This window comes from Silurus meridionalis, chromosome 4, assembly GCF_014805685.1.
Source record: "Silurus meridionalis isolate SWU-2019-XX chromosome 4, ASM1480568v1, whole genome shotgun sequence".
NCBI classification, from domain to species: Eukaryota; Metazoa; Chordata; class Actinopteri; order Siluriformes; family Siluridae; genus Silurus; species Silurus meridionalis.
In genome coordinates, this window is record NC_060887.1 from 6800990 (window position 1) to 6822401 (window position 21412).

The 21412-nt window shown below is 41.3% G+C and overlaps 1 protein-coding gene across 5 annotated transcripts in view; it reads right to left on the minus strand.

The window, feature by feature from the left end:
• adcy2a (adenylate cyclase 2a) overlaps nt 1–21412 on the minus strand; it is a 71436-nt gene that overhangs the window by 21429 nt on the left and 28595 nt on the right. For 4 of the 5 annotated variants that reach the window (XM_046847509.1, XM_046847510.1, XM_046847507.1 and 1 more), the window contains one exon: nt 11088–11249. In XM_046847509.1, the coding sequence (XP_046703465.1) occupies nt 11088–11249 (162 nt within the window). Of the gene's footprint in view, nt 1–11087; nt 11250–12799; nt 12860–21412 lie in introns of those variants that run through there. The other variant, XM_046847511.1, reaches the window with a different exon arrangement.

A 21412-nucleotide genomic window follows, 5' to 3' on the forward strand; every position in this document is an offset into this window, starting at 1 on the left:
TTACAATCCTGCTGCTTTAACCAATCAGATTGCGAGTTTGGATTGGACTACGGCGCCCTCTAGCAGGCGTACGATAACATCTGCATTTTTATGTACTTTGATTGGGCGGTCAGAGAGCGACACTAGTCAGAGCTCACAACCCGCATCTGTAGCACACTGCACAATTTCACATATTCATGTAGATTTAAGAGCTGGTTTTTCCTTCTACGTCGACTTACAGAAGAAGAAACTGATATGGTCACAGATACACTTACAAAAAAAAAAAAAAAAAGAAAGCTGGGCATGTGGGAGGTGCAGTTGTGGCTCCAGTGAAAGGAGATTTCCCTTCTCTATAATAATGATGCTTTCTGTAGACGTGGCATCGAATTATGGGACTATAAGGTGGATTGATTCAGGTTGAACATCAATGAAGGTTAAGGATTAAAAAAAGAGGACATCTAGACATCTATCCATTGAAAATTAAAACCTGTACCCCCAAGACTTGCGTAATTCCGAATGGGGGCTCAGGAGTTCCCCCTGACTCTAAATACCAAAAATGTTCCTGTCTCAAATATTGATGCGACTTTTAAACACAAGTCTGAATACGTCCCTTTGTGCAGATGAATACGTGCAGAACAGAAGGTTTGATGAGGATAAATGGGGTTTCCCAAAAACAACAAAGCTTCCCTTGTTTCACCAGGAATCAGAAAATGCCAGTGCCTGTATTCCGGTGCACTCGGATACGGCGTGCTGCTCGCGGAATCGAGAGAAGCTCATGTGATACACACGGCTGTACACGTGGGACGGGTTGATGACCTAAAATAACCCTTTTTATTTCGATCCCAAGCTCCCAAGCGCGACTATTTCCGACCAGAACAGAACAACAATCCAATCACGTTCTCAGCTGGAGTGCGGCACAGATATTGGTTTCAGCGTCAGTGGCCTGGAACGACCGAACCACAGCTGAGTCGTCCTCCTTTCTTCACCATTTCATCCTACTTTGTTCAATTACCTCCCTGGAAGGCTGTGTCTCTGATTCCCCTGTGCCTTTTATCCTCAGTCTCTTGGATTCGACGAACCTTTTTTTACTATTGCTTCAGAGCATTAAAGGCTCACAGGGTCTTCCTTTCATCATCATCATCATCATCATCATTATTTAACTATTATTATTATGTTTATTTCCCCTCAGGGTTTGAGGCGAGGACGTCAGACACTAAAACACTGTCAGAGCCGGGAACAGTTTAGAAGTAACGGATGATTTATTGGAGTCTCGCTGTGCTGATGGACAGGAAGGCGATTTTCCACGTCTCGAACCTGTGCACAGTTCACGCTTTTAATTTCCCATCACGTCGATGAATTCATTTCCATGAACTCAGATTTGATTGCATTTAATCAAATCTTCTTTTCACGATGTTCTTTACGGGAAAGTCACTGACGCTTCCTGCTTTTTTTGCTGATCCGTAGAAACTTTTTGGGGGGTCAATAACTTTTTTGATTTTTTTTGCTGACACGGGTTTTATCCTTCAGACCATCGTAAGTCCAGCCAAAATTTCTCCGCAGGAGATGTTGCTGACTGATGCTGAAAAGGTGAAATTGGCGACTGGTTTGACGTTGGACGCGTACAGGGACCTCGTAAAGACTTTAATGATTATAATGAGAATTGTATTGGTTTTAAAAGAAACCCTGCTGAGGCTCGACTGGTAGTTTGTGATCTTCCATTGGTGGTACGTGAGGTCTAGTGGACACCATGGATTGATATCACTAGAGACCTGCAGTGACCATGAGCCATGATGGATCTGTTAAAGATGTTGCTTTGCTTCATTTTCATACAGTATATGAATCTGGCTTTATGTTTACATTCATGGAATTAGTAGACCATCTTAGGGTTTTGCTCAAAGACCAAGCAGTGGCCGATTGTTGGGGCTGGGATTAGAACTCATGACCAGCAGATCAGTGCAACATCGTTCTTCCCACATACATGGAGATTTCGCACATTTAATACACACCCTTCATTCGTACTCATCTTTCATATGCAGCACCAAAAATTTGGAAAAATCTTAAGGCTGAGAAAGTTGAATGTGTGATGGATGTCATATTACATAAATATTATATAAAGCAAGAAAAAAAACATTTATTTGACGTGATGCCAACTTGACTCGGGTCATTCTACAACTTTGCAACCTCAGGAAACAAGTAGACTTGTGCAACCTCGGCATCCTCCATCCTGTGTGGGAAGCTCACGCTGTAAATCTGCAAACATTTCCACCAAACCAGAACCATTTCTTTTATTTTGTGTGTAGAAATAAAGGTATTTTATATATATTATTTGGGGTACTTTATATATACTATTTGTTGAACTTATAAACAGTTTAAGAAGAAATTGTTGTTCTTATGACTCATTATATGTTATTTTAATGGCAACATTTCAATTGAACTCAATTCAGGTCTCACGGAGGAAGTTTCTGGAGTTCGATCCTCCGGGGAACAGAAAATGTTTTTCGAAAGTTACAGAAGCTTCATGTTAGAACAAATAACCCCGTGCCAGGAGGCAGTAATTAAGTCAACATTTTCTCTAAAACATTTGCATGGATTTAATAGAGATGCAAATAAAGGAGCCCGTGACATTTCTGTAGCCTGCGGTAAACAAACAGAGCCTCCTGCTGCTGCTGCGTCTCCGAGATCTCGTACAGAATACCAGGATTCGTCATCATGAGTCATTTGACTCAGCAAAGCTTTTTATTCCGCCGACGTCTGAACCGTGTATCTCCTGAGAAAACCTGCTGCTTTGGGCACATCAGGCAGCTTCAACACCAAAACCCAGGAAGAGATTCTTCTAAAGGAGCTTAACAAAGTGTACAATAACTTTGTGGACACCTGAGCACTTTCATGGTGTTTCTTAGGTCTTTTTATAGTCCTCGAAGGAACTGGTGCTTTGGTTATATAATTTATTAATTAATAACTATTTGCTTTTAAAACCTCCACTCTTTGGAGATGATGATCATTCAGCCACAAGAAGAGCGTTTAAGTCAGGTAGTGATGTAGTTGAGAAGGTTCCTGGGGTGCAGTCAGTGTGAAAAAGAGCGTGTTTAATAGCAGGAGAACTTCCACATCTTCCAACCCATGGAAAAGTAGAGCTTCATGGTGAACAGGTTTGGGTCTTCAAGGTTAAGTTAATTTGGACAAGTTCCTGCTTCCACATGCAAAGACGTCCTACACTACAGTGTGCCTTTAACTTTGTGCTCACAGTTTCAAGAAGAACCACATGTGGATGGACAAGGCAGGTGTCCTGATACTTTTGGTAGTTTGGGAAAGATACTGTACATGGTTACACATGGCTCTATATATATATATATATATATATATATATATATATATATATATATATATATATATATATATACACACACACACACACACACACACACATATATATAGCTATATATAGTCAATGTTCTCAAACCAAATTAAGAATGATTTTTTTTTCTGCATTGGGTTGCCAGTCAGAACGCAGCTCGGTGCAGCCCATCTGTTCTCATCGCTGCTTTCACAACAATTACAGATTTGCAGATGGTTTTCTCGCAGTGAGCAGTTCACACCGTCTTCAGTCATATGCCTCATATTTTCAGGAAGCTTCTCCTGCCCCTGTTCTTACACAATGCACAGAATTCCAAATGCAGGAGAACGAAAGCATCACCTCAAAACGTGGAAAATCCTCAACCTCCAACAGCTTTGAGAGAATCCGTAACCCTATACAACTGCATGGAGGTACAAACGTTCCCTTCACTTAAACGATGCCCCCTGTACACAAATCCAGCTCGGTGAAGATATACTTTAGAAGATGTGGAAGATCTTGAGTGACCTGCAACAGAGCTCTGACCTCAACCCTATTGGGATCACTTCTCCTACATCAGTACCTGACTTTACTTTAGAGCAAACAGGGACTAAAAGTAGAACTGGGATGCAGAATTCCCACAATTTAATAAATCAGTGTAATATGTTTCAATGTTTTATTGGCTTCCTGCTCGTGTAACTTCTCACCTCACTGGCTCGCTTTAAAGAATTTCCCCAGCGATTTTAACCAAATTGTTCGAGGCGGCGCGCGCTAATCCACTTATAATTAACGAGCTAAAAGGTCGCTCGGAGCGTGGGTGCCACTAAAGGTCATGGTTGCTGACAGTCTCCTGCAGATACATCACCATTCAGCATAAACACATGGAGGAAGAACAGGGGGAAAAAAACAATCAACGTAGACAAAGTGGTATTAATGTGTAATAACACACTGGGAAATTGTATCTTCCTCCTGAACTTCCTGAAAACACTATATAATAAGAAGAAAGACTGTGCTGTACTTCTTTGCAACACACACACACACACACACACACACACACACACACACACACACACACACACACACACATTACCCAAACAGGGTCTAACAAATGTAAACTATTTAATTAAAATTTTCCATAAACTTTTTATTATTATTCATTTTATTTAATCAATTCAATTCAAAATTCAATTACTCAATTTAAATCAATATTATGAATAAAATTGTATTCATTTTATTTATTTTATTAAATTTTTTATAAAATATTAAGATGTTATATATTATTTAACCATGCATAATAATAATAAAAAACTGTGTTAATAAAATAATAAAAAACAAGCAAAAACAACCAGATAATAAACGTGTGGCTTAAACGCAACAATCACCAGTGAAAGAACACTCGCATTAAGGAAAGAACTTGTGTTCAGACACTATTTATTGAGTTGATTTTGCAAGATGTTTAAGATCTACAGAAAAATCTGAGAGCCTGTGGTTCATCACAAGTCTAAAGAGCAAATCTGAGATAATCACCCATAAGCCCTGGAGGTTTGGGGGGAGGGTAGCAGACATCTGTTACTCACACACACATGGATGAGAATTATTGCACACACACACACACACACACACACACACACACACACACACGTGTGGATAATTAATTAGCACCCAGAAGCTACCAGCTTGGAGGAGAACTCCAAAGAACAAGAGCATCTAAGATTTTCTGTAGACCCAAACCTGTTCCAATGCCCTTGTGCATCACCAAACATCAGATGTTCTCAATGACATCAACTTGCAGTGCCATCAAGCCAAAGGGTTTTAAAGCCACCAGCATGAGTTGTTCATGAACGAATCGTTCATTTTAATGTGACTCAGAAGAACGAGTCGTCTCAGTGTGATTCGTTCATTTTCTACTGGACACGCACCATCTTCACCACACTCCATCACACCCTCGCACACCTGGACAATAAGTAACACCTACGTTCAAATCCAGACTTCTTTAATGTTCCTTCTTCTGATTCACCAATGTCCACCAATAAAGAGCTCCAACATCATCTTATTCACCGTGGACAAACCCGTGATCTAATTGAGCACAAATCGGCGAAATAACGAATATAGACTTAATTGAAGACTACAGCAAACATCCTAAATCCAACAACTCGCTGCGATCAGCTTGAACAAACAATGAGAAATAACACACCTCACACCAGCCAGATGGGACCTTTGGCACCTGGGCGACCCTGAAAATCACGTTTGCGGAGCTGCAAAATGTGATTTCAAGCCTGATCTGGACACCAGAATCGAATTAGCTCGGTCAGAGATGAATAAAGAGAAACGGAGATGTTGCTGTTTACAGTGTTCTTAAAACGCAGGGGTTTCTGGAAGTCCTGGGAACCTCAGAGGAGCATCGTGGCACCGGTATCAATCGTTTATTGTACCTAGAAAACGTCTCAGCTGGAATCTAATGAGAAACGCGGCAGACATGAAAACAACACGTCGAGGGCAAACAGACTGTATAGAGAAACGGTTTGTAAGCATTAGATTGGGATGTGCTTTCTGAACATTTAAGATTTAGTCTCCATTTTCTGTTATAATTAAACTCCACTCTTCTGGGAAGATGTTCCACTAGATCTTTTTGTGGTAATTTATGCAGCAAAGGTGTAAGTAAAATCAGGTACGGATTTAGAGGAGGTGAGGAGGCTTTCACAATTATCCCAATGGTAAGGTTGAGTACTGAGATCTATTGAAGGCCACTTAAGATCTTGCACATCTCCCAACTCGAAGCTGGCTTTGTGCACAGGGCCATTGTCATGTTGGAGTAGGCTTGGTTTCCAAGTTTAAGTGAAGAAAATATTTCATGCTCCAGAAGAACTGCTGGCAAAGTCCATATAGTGTATCAGAATCAGAACACTTTATTGATCCCATTGGGAAATTGTTGGGTTGCAGTTGCTCACAAAAAAAATGTAAGAAAAAACTGAAGTAAAAAAAAAAAAAAAAGGACATTTTATGTTCTTATTTTAACACAATGATGTTTTACACATTATTGACATGTAACTATTATCATTATCATCATTGCAATTCATTTTTTATTAAGCCATATTCTTTTTAAAATATTCTAGTGTTCAGAGCTACAGCGCAACAAAACACCAGGACAACCAGGCACAAGAGAAGTTTCTTCCCCCAGGCAATCTACCTCATGAACACTCAAATCTTCCTCGTGACCACAAATCTACCTCATAAACGCTGAAATCTACCTCATGAACGCTTAAATCTACCTCGTGAACACTCAAATCTACCTCATAACACAAATCTACCTCATGAACACAAATCTACCTCGTAAATGCTTAAATCTACCTCGTGAACGCACAAATCTACCTCGTGAACGCTCGAATCTACCTCACAAACGCTTAAATCTACCTCGTGAACGCTTAAATCTACCTCGTGAACGCACAAATCTACCTCATGAACACAAATCTACCTCATGAACACAAATCTACCTCATAAACGCTTAAATCTACCTCGTGAACGCTTAAATCTACCTCGTGAACACAAATCTACCTCATAAACGCTTAAATCTACCTCGTGAACGCTTAAATCTACCTCGTGAACGCTAAAATCTACCTCGTGAACGCTCAAATCTACCTCATGACCACAAATCTACCTCATAAACGCTTAAATCTACCTCGTGAACGCTAAAATCTACCTCGTGAACGCTAAAATCTACCTCGTGAACACTCAAATCTACCTCATGAACACAAATCTACCTCATGAACACAAATCTACCTCATGAACACAAATCTACCTCATGAACACAAATCTACCTCGTAAATGCTTAAATCTACCTCGTGAACGCACAAATCTACCTCATGAACACTTAAATCTACCTCACAAAAAACACACATCTGAGTCTTATGGTAAACTGTAAAGGTAGCCAGATGTGGCTTAATGGAAATGGGATTAGCGCTACGTAACTGCCTCGAGCTAGCACGGATCGTCCGCTGACACTGGGCCAAACGGAAAACTCATGGGAGCTCATTAAGGAAAAACGCTAAAAAAAGACTAACTTGTGACTGTTTGGCAAATAGATATGCACAGAAATAAATGTGAAATGCTGTAAAAAAAAATTTTTGTCGTTATCTTTATCGCCATGGTTACAGCACATGACTTTTTCTGCTCTGAAAAACTCGAAGAACAACAAAGTGAAGGTAAATCAGTACGGGTTTATAAATACACCTGAAGTTGCACATGTTCAGCGAGGAGCTTGAAACCCACACAAGGTTCATCGCATGCTATTTTAGTATCACTGTGTGTGTGTGTGAGAGTTTTAGCCGAGATCACACCTCGCACATCAGCAGTGATGTTGGTGATGATCAGAGTATGAGCTCTATTTATTCCTCAACTCCAGCTTCTGGCTAACGTGAATGCGACTCACACGAAGGTTGGAAAAACAGAGACAGAGAAAAAGAGAAATAAAGAGAATTCAAGGACTTTGCCTCTGGTCCTCAGTGCAGCCAGGGTGCAATTGGGCAAAGAGAAAAAGAAAGGAGGAGTGAAATTGAAAGCATTCATTAATTTATCCTACTGTGATGCAGTGTTTTGCTCACTTTGGGCTTCAGAGAGCATTTATCTTCTGGACCTCCTGTGTGATGTTTCTGTTCCCTGCCCTCCCAGAACCCGCTTCATTACCGTGCTCAACTGCACGGGATGCGTTCTGATGACGCCCACCGCAGGAAAGATTTCAGCTTTAATGAAATCTAATCCTGCTGCTCACCCCGACAACACCTCCATCATCCATCCTGTTCAATCTTCCCCGAGCGAGAACGTGACGAGAGCACTACGGAAACGTTCTGGTGTTTCACTTAGCCGCCTTATTCATCGCTGTGCAGAGAGTAAAGAGCGCTAATTCCACCACATTCCACCTACTGTCATTATCCAGGATATGGGTACAATGAAGATGGATTTGGACTTCAAGTTATATAGTTTGCTGCAGAGGCTCACAGCTGCAAGTCGCTTTTTCATTCAAATGTCCATCAATGAAAATAACCCGGTTCCTCTTAAGGTTTCTTGAAGTCTCAGTTTTTTCTAGCATTGCTGGTTCGCTCATTAGGGATAAACTGATATCTGTCTGATTTCTGGAGCTAAAATTTGTGTATATAATCTGTTGATGTCTGTAAAGCTGCTTCAGGACAATGTCTATTGTTAAAAGAGTTATGGAAATTGACTGGAATATTAATGGCCATTGGATCCAAAATTCATGAGTTAAATTCCCAGCATCACCAAGATGTGAGTACTGTTATAGTATACCAGAGTGTATAAATGTAATCTAAATTAAGGTCTCTAATTAAGAGCCATAAGACAGATGAGATTCTGCCCCTCAAATATCCTGGTCCTAAAATTCAACACAATTAATCTGGGAGCTTTTAAACATCAAGAACTCCCTAAAAACAAGTCAACTGCCCTTCGCAGGGAAAAGAAACGATACTCGTGCATGTGGTTTGGTGAGTGGAGAAGTTGGCATGAGTCATGCACATGAAGGCTGCTGAGATGTTGGCATGTGTACGCCTGAAACCGACAGCCCGCTGGAAGCCTGCAGAGCCGTAAACCTGTTAGCCTGCAGGAGCCAGCGCCAACACGTCCAATGGTAGCACGGCTTCCCCTGGAGAAGCCCACAATAACCAGACGACATTTTTATTCACAGACATAAACATGCTTTTGTAGCTGGAAATACGAGTGTGGTCAGGATACAAAATAATGGTGCGAATAAACATCCTGCTTATCAAGTCATGGTTCTTCCCAAAACCGTTGGAGGCAGTGGAACTAAGAGAACCGGTTCCAGCATGACAATGCAACCCCTGTGCACAAAGCCAGCTACATGAAGATCTGCTTTTCAGCGGGTTGGAGTGGAGGATCTCCTGCTTACAGTACAAAAAATGGGGAATGGGATGTTCAGAAAGAAGCACATAATCTTGTGCTCAGGTGTCCACAAACGTTTGTCCAGAACACTGTAAGTCTCATTCACATATAACCATAAAAAGTCCGTATTTTTTACCTATTTGGGTATTTGAACGGTGGGTTTAAGTTCAATCTGGCAACCTTGTATGTCTGAATCTACACATCAGATGTTGACAAGCGTTGGGGTTAACGCTGAAATGAACACATAATTAGATGAAAGTAAATCCCTGATAAAAGCAGGATAATTAGGTCAGTTAAGTGTTTAGCGTGCACTCCAGAGCTTCAGCAAGAAGCCAAGTTGGTTCCTTGCCATGTTCCTTCAATTTTATCTTCGCATTTAATCATCATGCAACTAAAAAGGCTACTTTACAAAGATCCTGTGCTTTTTTGTGAACGTCCCATTCCACATTTAGTCTCCATTTCCTGTTATAATAAGCTCCACTCTACTGAGAAGATGTTCCACTAGATTTTTGAGGAGATCTGTGCTCAGACAGCTACAAGGGTGTTAGTAAAGTCAGGTACTAATGTAGGTGTAGAAGTAAGATCTTCAAGGAGCTGCGCAAATGCTGTAACAGGTTTGGGTCTCCTAGATCGAGTGAACTTTGCTACAGCATCCAAAGATGCCCTGGATCATTGTGTACCTCCAACAGTTTGGTGAAGATCCACATATGGCTCTTAAAAGTGGAATATTGCATGACGTAGATTGGAGAACTCAGACGCAGAGAAGAACCAAAGCAGCCTTTAGACCAGCATTATTACTTTGGATCTTATTTTTAATTTAAAAAAAAGGATTCAGATGTTCCCAGTGCAGCCTGCATTCATCACACATTCTTCTTCTGCTTGTCTTCATTATGTCCCAGACTACATTTACGCTGCATCTTTGTTATAAAAACAGGATTTGCATCGTGTGCAGTTCGACTAGTCTTTTATTTACTTCAAACCCGTGGTGGATTTTTAGAAACGCTACATGTAAAGTGCATTAATATTCAGTCGTCTGTACGATGGCGTTTATTAGACTCGCTCGTGGGTTCTTTTGTGCTCGTGTCTGACGTTCACGTGTTCCATGCGTTTCCAGCTGTCAGAGCTGAGGTTTTTCTCAGACGCCTTTGCTCCTGCACCCGTGATGATCAAAACAGAGAGAGAAAATAAAGAAAAGCGGGAAGAAAAAGGAGGAGGGTGAAGGTGACAGACATTTTTTTTTGTAGATGCTGAAAAGAATAGGGAAGAATCAATCCTTTCTCTGACAGCGGCGGATTAGAGGGCGAACGGAGCACCAAGTCAAAATCAGCGCTATTGTTCTTCATGACGTTTCGAGGAGGTGTTTAAACGACTCCAGATCCTCGCTGGAAAGTCTGATTAAAAGCCTCTTTCCACAGTCTGAAGACAAAAGTATGTAAGACACTTCCAGCCAGAGGTGGTTCTTCTCCAAACTGTGAGCACAAACCTGGAGGTACACAATTGTATTGGATGCCAGAGTATGACGGCTGAACACCTTTGGGATGAAAATGTGGAAACGGCTCAGCAACTCGAGCACGATGATGGTCAGAGAATGAGCCACATGATCTCACTTCCACACCCACCCTACTCGCCAGATTCGAGTCCTGCAGAGATTGTGAGGGAATCATAGAAGAACGTTCCAGAAGAACGCTGGGGCGCTGTATTGCTGTGAAAGGGGACTATTTCGAGGGTGATGGCGTGGATACGGAGATCAATAAAGTACTTTCTTGACCTCGTATAGATTATAACTGATACTGTATAACATCCAGGCACATTCATCAACCATCTCACCATCCCTCTCACTCACTCACTGAGAAGAAGGACGTGCACTGACCTGCCACACCAGATGCTCGGTGCTCTCTCTGGCGGTTGACAAACACACTCCGAGGACGATGGTGTGAGACGAGCAGGTGAGAACGCTGGCAATGATGGCGTCTCTCATGGAGAAGGGCAGCATGGTGTACACCACGAAAATGATGAACAAGAAGAAGGACACCTGGGGAAGGACGGAGGAGAAAAGAATATAATAGTTAGTTAATATAATTAAATAGTTAATATAATTTACTAAACTTACAGCTTTATAGACACTATTATTGCCAAAAGTTTTGACTTTTCTTTCCCCAAACTGTTCCCCCAATGTTGGAGAACGTCTTTGGGAACTTGAACTAGGAGACCCAAAACCTGTTCCAGCATGACAGTTATGCACATCATGCTCCATGATGATCTGCTTTCCATGGGTTGGAAGGTGTGGAAGATCTCCTGCTACCGATTAAACACAGTTGAGATGAACGCTGTCTGCACCCCAGGAATCTCCTCACCTTTTCAAGCCATTTTCTTGAAAAAGTGTCTTATTTATAATGTTACTGTAATTATCCTTGCGATTCCGTAGACGTTCTACTCGAACAAAAAGAAAATGGCTTCACAAATCGCTCTCTTTCTCTCTCTCGCTCTGAACTTTTCTTTCAACTCGCTCAGAGCAGAAGAACGTGCGAGATGATGTAACGTGGAGCAACATCACAGCAGTGTTTAAAGCAATGCTCTGTAAGAATCTTCATTTCTTTCTCTCTCTCTTTCTGTACATACTGTACAAACCAATCAGCAGACAGGTTTTTTTTAAATAAAAACTATTACAAAACTATTCTTTTCTCCATCTCAGATCCATGCCATGTGTGCTTGTCAGGGGTTTTTTTGTTTTCTTTTATTTGACAACAGTATCCATCCAATCTAGCAGTAATGAACAGCAGTCAAAGTTGTATTCAAATTGTCTGGTCCTCCAAAACCAGGTTCATCAGCATTCTTTTGCTGCATGAATCACATGGTGCTGATGTTCATGCATTAAATAAATAAATATATCAGAGCAGAAATGCCCAGCGCAGAATCACTAATCTGTGTCAGTGGAAAAATCTAAGCATTTCAGAAACTCCAGCAGAGCATCCAGTGGCTTTGCATATTCAAAATGTGAACGTGATTTCAGCAAGACCATTAAAGCTCCATCGTCTTCTTGTTGACTCTGTTGCAAAAGACACGGCTTTCTGATTGCTGTTCAAATATAAACATCCACGTCGCAGAACTGCAATTTATTTCTCCACCAACATCAAACAGCAAACCTGCAATAGACTACAGGTTTCCCCACTGCCCCTGCTATCTGCTCAGCAGCACTATAATCCTTTCTTCAGCTTTACTTCCTCATGTCTGCTTAGTCTTAGGTTACTAATCCTTTCAATTTCCATGCTCTATCTGAGGTTCCAGCACTGGACATTGGAGTTAAACGTTTGAGTTTTTTCACAGGCAGGAGGAACAAGTTGCCAAATACCAGCTTTCTACAACTCAGTCAGACTGGCTCTTTAAATAGAACATGCAACTAAGGGTGAAATTAAAAAGCCAATTCTGCTGCTTTCCTACATAATTGTTTACAATTCCCCATGTCCCTCTTCTCAAACCTGCTTCTCAAACAGTTCCTGGAGCTGAGCCACCTCCTCCACAGGAGAACCAACTTACTGAAAACAGATAATTGTTTGCTCCAGTTGAGGGGGTTGGTCTACTCACTCTCTGGTGGACTTTGACGGATACACTCCATACAAGCACTCTGTAGGCTAATCCATGAACACTATCCAGGAGCTCCACTGTGTAAAGATCAAACCCTGTTGTAAGGCCACCTTCCTGTCTAAATTTCACAGTACCTGCCCTTGTTAGCAGAGGGCAATGTTGCCAAATCTTCTGTTTATTAAGGCCATGTTCGAACAAATGTGTTTGTATTTTTCTTGGGATTAGAACTCATGACCTTCCAATCAGAAGCTAAGCTACCTTTTTCCGTGTCTTGGTTTGACTAATAAAACCCCAAGTCTGATTTGCCCCGAGAATGGACCTTTCTACATAAAGGATAACTCCTGAGTATGACGATGTTTGCGTAACCAGTTCCAGTACGTTTGTGTTTGTCAAGTAATGGTGACGACAGGTTCACATGACCCCGATCACTCGTACATGTTTTGTCTTACACCTGATCAACTGTAAATGAGAACCGTATTTATATCAACAGATGCAACTCGTGAGTGCTTGCAGTGATTTGCATTGAACTTTTAGGGATTAGAAGGTTAGAGAACAAAGTTTGGTGCATGAACAACAAGGACAAAAGTTTGTGGAGCCCTCTGTGGGTGTTTTTCATGGTTTCTCTCACAATAACTAACTAAAAATATGGTCACTAGTAAAATATTCTCATTGTAAGATTTTGGGTGCATTTTTCACCGTTTGGCAACATCCAATCAAAATCAGGAAAATTTGCTTCATATTTTGCTTGTAAATTTTTTTTTTCAAACTCAGGCTTTGATTCCAAATTTACTCAATGACCAAAGTTCTCAAAAACCCACCAAAATTGATTTTGCTTGCAGGATGTAGCAAAGACGAGGTTTTCCCAGGTTTTAAAATCCCAACACCACCAGCATGGATGGAAAAAAAGTATGTATCGAGTAGAAAAAACTTGTGTCAGAACTTCCGTGTTGTGCCAGGAACAAAAAGCCTCCAATATTAGCAAAATGGAGTTCGGTTAATAACAGGCGGAGTAGAATTTCTTCATCCACCATCCCACACCTTGGGAAAAAAAACGATCAAAACATGCATCATGAAGATGAATGAAACAATAAAGCTCCAGTTTCCCATCTCCTGCAGAAAAGCCCATCCTTCACCCATCGTATGGTTTTGCATATTCAAAAGTGTAAACATGATTTAACCAAGATCGCTTGTCAGTACCCGGCTGAAGAACATCGTAAAAGCAGTGGATTCTACAGTCCTGGAGTTTTTGTGAATTGGCGATTGAGCTGTTGGACGTACAATTTCACACTGCAGAAATGGTTTCTTCAAATTTGTCGTCATCATCAAACAGCACTCAGGGAATGGACTGGAGTTACTACGGCTGGTGTACAGATTACCCCATTGCTGTTGGGATTTTCTCAGCAGTGTCTCTAATCAGCTTCCTCTTGGGATTTCCAGCCAGTATTTGGGTTCTCCATGAGCTCGTCCAAAGGCGCAGAAAAAAATCCACCAGTGATATTTTCATCCTCAACCTGGCCGTTCTCGATCTCATCTTCACAGCTCATGTTCCGTTCAATGTGTGTAACTTCATGATATGGCAATTCAGAGAGCTTCAGTTTTTCTTAAACATCGTCTTCAGCTTGAGCCTGAATGGACGCCCTCTGTTTATGGCTTGCACCTGCTGGGATAGTTATATGGCTGTGGTTTACCCCATAGTGTACAAAACCAATAAGACATTGCACACAATCAAGATGTCAATCACAATCATCATATACCTCAATATAGCAGGATGTGGATTAGTCGAGGGAACGGCAACGTGGTTGATCACAACTCCTTTCATCGGCTCGCCTTTATTCGTGGCGCTCCCGGTTATCACCTTCTGTGATATTTCCGTACTTCGAGCTCTGAGGAGACCCGATCCGACAGGAAACTACAACGTCCATCCACAGAAGAAACGAGCTCTTCACATCATCTCCTGCAGCTTCATCATGACGCTGGTTGTGTATCTGCCACCCACGATGATCTTCTCGTTCGGGATGCTGATGCCGTTTACAGAAGCAGAACTCTCTTGTTGTATTAACTGCTACGGGGTTTGTTTCTCCACCGCTGGATGCGTCATTATGTCCATTTTCTGTCTGGTCAGTTTGGGGAAGCTGGACATGATCACCAAATGCTGGAAGAAATGAACATGGACACTGCATGGACAAAAATGTATAGGAACTTGAGCAGAAGATCGGTATGTGCTGCTTCTTTTTTTTTTTTTTTTAACATCCCTTTCCACGTTCAGTCATTGTTTGCTGTTCGAATAAGCTCCATTATTCTGGGAAGATGTTCCACTAGATTACATGGCGATTTAATGTGTTATTTCCATTGGCTTCTTTAGATCAATTTCAGTTCTTCTGTATTGTTGGGAGATAAAAACGCTTAAACGGGTGGAGGCTTTTCTAGCAAAATAATGAACACCAGGAGCAGGAGTGTCCAATCTTTTTCCACAAGCAGGTCCACACCAAATTCTACCTGGTGAGCCCTTTGATTGGTCGGAATGAAAACATGCCCCCACACTGACCCTTTATGAAAAAGATTGGACGTAAACCTGATGATTGTCCCAACCTGCTTCTGACACTGGAGACTCCTTCCATAAACAGACCTTCCATACAAATCCCAGTGAAGGAGCACTAACTAGAGAAGTGACAGTACATTAGGATTATCACAAGAACGTCAGTCTGTTAGCCGGGACTACTTTCAGAACAATCGGATTCAAGTGTTCAGGAGCTCAGATCAGGTTTGGCACCTTATATGGACAAAAGTTTGTGAAATCTTACCATAAGTTCAGGATATGATTTTGGAACATCCTATTGTGCATTTAGTCTCCATTTGCACAAAATCTTGTGGAAACATCTTCCCAGAAGGGTGGAGGTTATTATGACTAAATACTAAGAATAAATGTGGAATGAGAGTTAATTAAGATGGGAAGAACTTGTGTTTATGGATCCTCCATGAAAAAATTTACTTCCAATTACAAGCAGTCCAATGATTCCATATTCCCTCACTACAAAACAACTCAGAAAACCAACGCTAAGGTCAAGTCCTGTCCTGTCCTGGATTATCCACCTTTAAAATACTGAAAATGAATAAAAAAAAAAAAAAACTGGTGAAAATCGATGCATATAGAACAGGTTTCCCATCTCCTGCATGAAGCCCAAATCTTTGTATAATCACAACCATTTTGTGACTTTGCATATTCAAAACATGAGGGTGATTCAAGCAAGTCAACACAAACCCCTCGATTCTCACTCTGCATTTCATCACAGCACGAGCAGCAGATTTGTGTGATGCGCTCGGATATGCGCTTTAATATTTTCGAGCGTTCATCAAAACATGCACCTCTCAGAAATGGCAGCAGAGGTGAGATCTTCCAAAGGAAATTCATTCATTCTGAACAGCACTCAGGAAACGGACTTTAGTTACTACAACTGGTGTGCAGGTTACCCCACTGCCCCTGCTATCTGGACAGCAGTATCTCTGATCTGCTTCCTCTTGGGATTTCCAGCAAGTCTTTGGGTTCTCCATGAGATCCTCCAGAGGCAAAGACAAAGATCCAGCAGTGACGTCTTCATGGTTGCCCTGGCCGTTCTCGATCTCATTTTTACAGCTCAGATCCCAATCAGTGTGTGTAATTTCATGCTATGGCATATTAAAGATCTAGAAGTTCTCACAGACTTTCTCTACAGCTTAAACCTCCTTGGACGACCTCTGTTTATGGCTTGTATCTGTTGGGACTGTTACGTGGCTGTGGTTTACCCCATAGTGTACAAAACCAGTCAGACACTCATTGTGGTTAAGAAGGCGATCACAGTCGTGATCTTGTTGGCTGTTGGAGTCTGTGCTTCGGCTTTATGTGTTACAACATGGCTGATTTCCACTGCTTTCACAGTCTTTCCGTTAACGGTGGCGCTGCCGGTTATCACATTCTGTGATTTCTCCATACTTCAAGCCCTGAAAAAAACAGATCCCTCAGGAAACAACAACATTCATCCACAGAAGAAACGAGCTCTTCACACCATCTCCAACAGCCTCATCATGACCTTCGTTGTCTATCTGCCGCCGGTGGTGATTTTCTCCTTCGGACAGCTGATTCCGCTCACAGAAACAGAGCTCTATTGTTTAGATTTCCTGGGATTTTGTTTTAATACGGCCGGATGCGTCATTATGCCTCTTCTCCACCTGGGCACTGCGGGTAAACTGGACACTCTGAAGAACTGCTGGAAGAGTATGAATAAAACATAGGTTTCTCATCTCCTGCAGAAAGCTCCCTTCTTTCACCATCTGATACATTTGCATATTCAAAATGTGATGCTGATTTGAGTAAAGTAGATAAATCTCTATTGATCAAAGCAGGACCATGTTTCGGATTGTTGCGATGGACCATGTGCTTGGATCTGCCCTTTAATATTTTCATCAATTAGACGAAAATAGCCACATTTTAGAAATGGCAGCAAATCTGAGACCTTTCAAAAGTGCAAACTCATCATTTTTTCCAAACAGCACTCAGGAAACTGAATTCAACTGGTGTGCAGGTTACCCCACTGCCCCTGCTATCTGGTCAGTAGTCTCTCTGATCTGCTTCCTCTTGGGATTTCCAGCAAGTCTTTGGGTTCTCCACGAGCTCCTCCAGAAGCAAAGACAAAGATCCAGCAGTGATGTCTTCATACTCAGCTTGGCTGTCATCGATCTAATTTTCACAGCTCAGATCCCAATCAGTGTGTGTAATTTCATGCTATGGCATATTAAAGATCTAGATCTTTCTTTGAACTTTATCTTCAGCTTGAGCCTCAGTGGACGTCCTCTGTTTATGGCTTGTATCTGTTGGGACTGTTACGTGGCTGTGGTTTACCCCATAGTGTACAAAACAAGTCAGAAACTGATTGTCGTAAAAAAGGCGATCACAGTCGTGATCTGTTTCACCATTGTAGTTGCTGGAGTGATTGTAAGCACCATGTCGTGGTTGGTTACAACTTTTTATATCGCCAGTCCATTAACGGTGGCGCTGCCGGTTATTGCCTTTTGTGATTTCTCCATACTTCAAGCCCTGAGAAAACCAGATCCGACAGGAAATTACAACATCCATCCACAGAAGAAACGAGCTCTTCACACCATCTCCAACAGCCTCATCATGACCTTCGTTGTCTATCTGCCGCCAGTGGTGATTTTCTCCTTCGGAAAGCTGTTTCCGCTCACAGAAACAGAGCTCTATTGTCGTTTAGATTTCCTGGGATTTTGTTTTAATACTGCCGGATGCGTCATTATGCCTCTTCTCCACCTGGGCACTGCGGGTAAACTGGACATTCTAAAGAACTTCTGGAAGAAATGAAGTGAATAATGGAGCTGGAATCGGAAAACAAAAAAATGACCTTCACTATTTTTGAAAAACATGGACACCACTGGCGACAACCTGCAGCTGAACAATTGTAGAAATCAGAAACTTTGGAGAACTTTATTTAGTGTGATATAGATCTCGAATACTATATAGAAAAATCAAGAAACTATACTGTTACTCATAGTTACCTCCACTCTTCTGAGAAGATGTGATGCTGCAACAGGTCCGAGTCTAGTTCAAGTGAAAGTTACATTTCATTCTACCACATCCATATAGTGTATCTCTTACAAATATACAGTCAAATAAGATGTACATGGCAAGATTTCAGAAGAAAGGTCAGAAAGGAAGTGATGGTCACCAGACCTGCCATTTATTCGAAATAGAACGAGTTCTACATTTTCATTAAAACTGGTACGAGACGTCTGCAAGGTTTATATTCACTGCTCGTTTAAAACGATTCACGTTTTCTACAAGAACAGTTTTCTGCCCAGCATCGAACCCTGACAACAAAACAGTGTAGTTTAATTCAAATCATTGTTCTTTTTTCATATTATCTATATTATTTTTTATATGTTAGAACTGTGTGTATCTGCTGGCATCTTATTTGCAAGCATTGACCCCTGAACCCCCCACCACCACCATCCCACCAATAGGTCCCAAACATGAATAAACCAATCACTGTCTATTACAGTTTATTTTCAGATAAATAATTCTGATATTGAATGAATCAGAAGTAACAAAAATTGAGACTTACTGAAATACTGAAGTACTCAACTTTTTATTTAATCCTATTTTTTTTTCTTATCGCTTTTGAATGAATGTCTTTTTGTCTGATTTGTCAAAATCTATTAAAAGCAATGATTCTTGAATCATATTCCAAAGTTCTCTGCTCTCAAATGTGTTATGAATGCTTTGATTACTATAATATCTATTCTGTAAAATCTGTAAGAGGAAATTAAACTTGCACTACATTAGCAAAAGTATTGGGACACCAGACTCTACCAGCCATGTGTGTGCCCCCCCCACCAAAAAAATGCTCCCACAATGTTGGAGACACACAATTACATTGCAGTAGATGAAGTAGCATGAAATTTTCTTCCTTCTCTTGAGGTTATTGTAACAGCATTATGGACTAGATGTGGAAAGTGATGAAACATCTGTCATAATCCATGTCACTTCATGCAATGGCAAATTTTTTATCTAAAAAAAATCCACCTTTACCTATATCCAGTATTCACAGACAGTAAAACACTGGCACAACAATGTCCTATGACAGATTTACTGTAAGTTATTTTCCACTGATGGTGCAAGTAATATTTGCATGAGCAAAAACATTGGAATGAATGATGATTGAGCTAAACAGATTTGCTTTACATTCGCGTCAACGATCATTTTTCCCAAGTGATTGTTTATATACATTTAGACCTCCATCAACATGGTCCATTTTTTAGTTTGAATAATGATTTCATGCACTACCAACAATGCCGTTTGTCCTCCTGCTCATAGACCTTTACAGCTCTGACCTCGGTATCTCTACAACCCACAGAGAGAATTAGGGGACTGAAGATTTAGTTGTTTTATTATTGTATTTGAGGGGTGAAGTAAATAGTGGTGGGACCTCACACTTCCAGGGTCCCAGGTTTAATCATGAGCTCAGCTTATTGTCTGTGTGGAGTTTCCATGTCTGGTACATTTTTCCAGGTTCGTAATATGGGTCATGAGCTTATCCAGTTACAATGTGTTGACCAGGATATGAAAAGATACAAGCTTAAGCGCACATCTCATGGTTGGAGCAGGTGGATGGATTAGTCAGAAGACCTGGAGTCCTCAATTCCTCCAGACATATTCATGGTTAAGGACAGTTGTGGGGCCTCTCATGACCTGTTAATGCATGGAGAACCGGTGCCCTCCAAGCCAAAGGCAGACAATTTAAAAGATAAAGGTGCTTAATTCTTTAGAACCCAAGAGGGGCAATCCTGGGACTGAAACCCCCGACCTTCCGATTAGTAACCCAGAGCCTTAACCACAGAGATACCACCTCCCCCTGTCTGAGACTGCTTATATGACATTATGTCCCCTTACAAAACATGACCTGTGATATGTCAATTTAACTTAGAACATAAAAGTGTGGTTGAACATACGAATAATTGTTGGATTTCCCAAATCCTGCATAAAGACCAGTCCCTTGTATATCATGTCCATTCTATGGCTTTGCATATTCAAAATGTGAACGAGTTTAGAATGATCACAAAAACCCAATAAAAGCCGTTTCTCTTCCCCTGCACCTGAACGCAGCAGGACGACTGCATGCTCGGAATCGCTTTGGCCATTTTGTAGATTTCTTCATCGCTTACTCTGATGGCAGAAAATTCCAATTTGTCATCGCCTTTAAACGGCACTCAGAAATCGGACTGGAACTACTACGACTTTTGTACGAGTTACTCCACTGCACCGGTTATTTGGTCAACAGTGTCTGCATTCTGTTTTCTATTGGGATTTCCAGCCAGTCTTTGGGTTCTCCATGAGCTCATCCAGAGGCAAAGACAAAGATCCACCAGTGACGTCCTCATGCTCAGCCTGGCTGGTGTCGATCTCCTTTTCACAGCTCAGATCCCAATCTTCATATTTAATTTCATGATATGGCATATTAGCTATTTACAAAGTGCTTTAATCTTTGTGTACAGTTTCAACTTTATCGGACGACCTCTGTTTCTGGGTGGCATCTGTTGGGACTGTTACGTCGCCGTGGTTCACCCCATAGTCTACAAAACCAGCAAGAAGTTTGTTGTGGTTAAGAAGGTGATCACAATGGTGGTGTTCTGCATCATGTTCATGTTCGGATCGCTTGTATGCCAAATGCCACGGTTGATTACGACTCCTTTAATGGCGACTCCTCTGATGGTGGTGCTCCCGGTTATCGCCTTCTGTGACATTTCCATCCTCCTGGCTTTGAGAAAACCCGATCCGACAGGAAAGAACGAGATCCATCCACAGAAGAAACAAGCTCTTCACACCATCTCCAACAGCCTCATCATGACTTTAATCATCTACCTCCCACCAATGCTGATCTTCTCATTGGGAACCTGGTTGTTTGGAGAAATGGAGACCTATTGTTGTTCAGCACCGTATGGATTTTCTTTCTCCACGGTCGGCTGTGTCATTATACCTGTCCGATATCTAATCAGTGTGGGTAAGCTGGACGCTTTGAAGAAACTTTGGCAGAAACGAACTCTAGATTCTTAACCCTGTTTTTAACG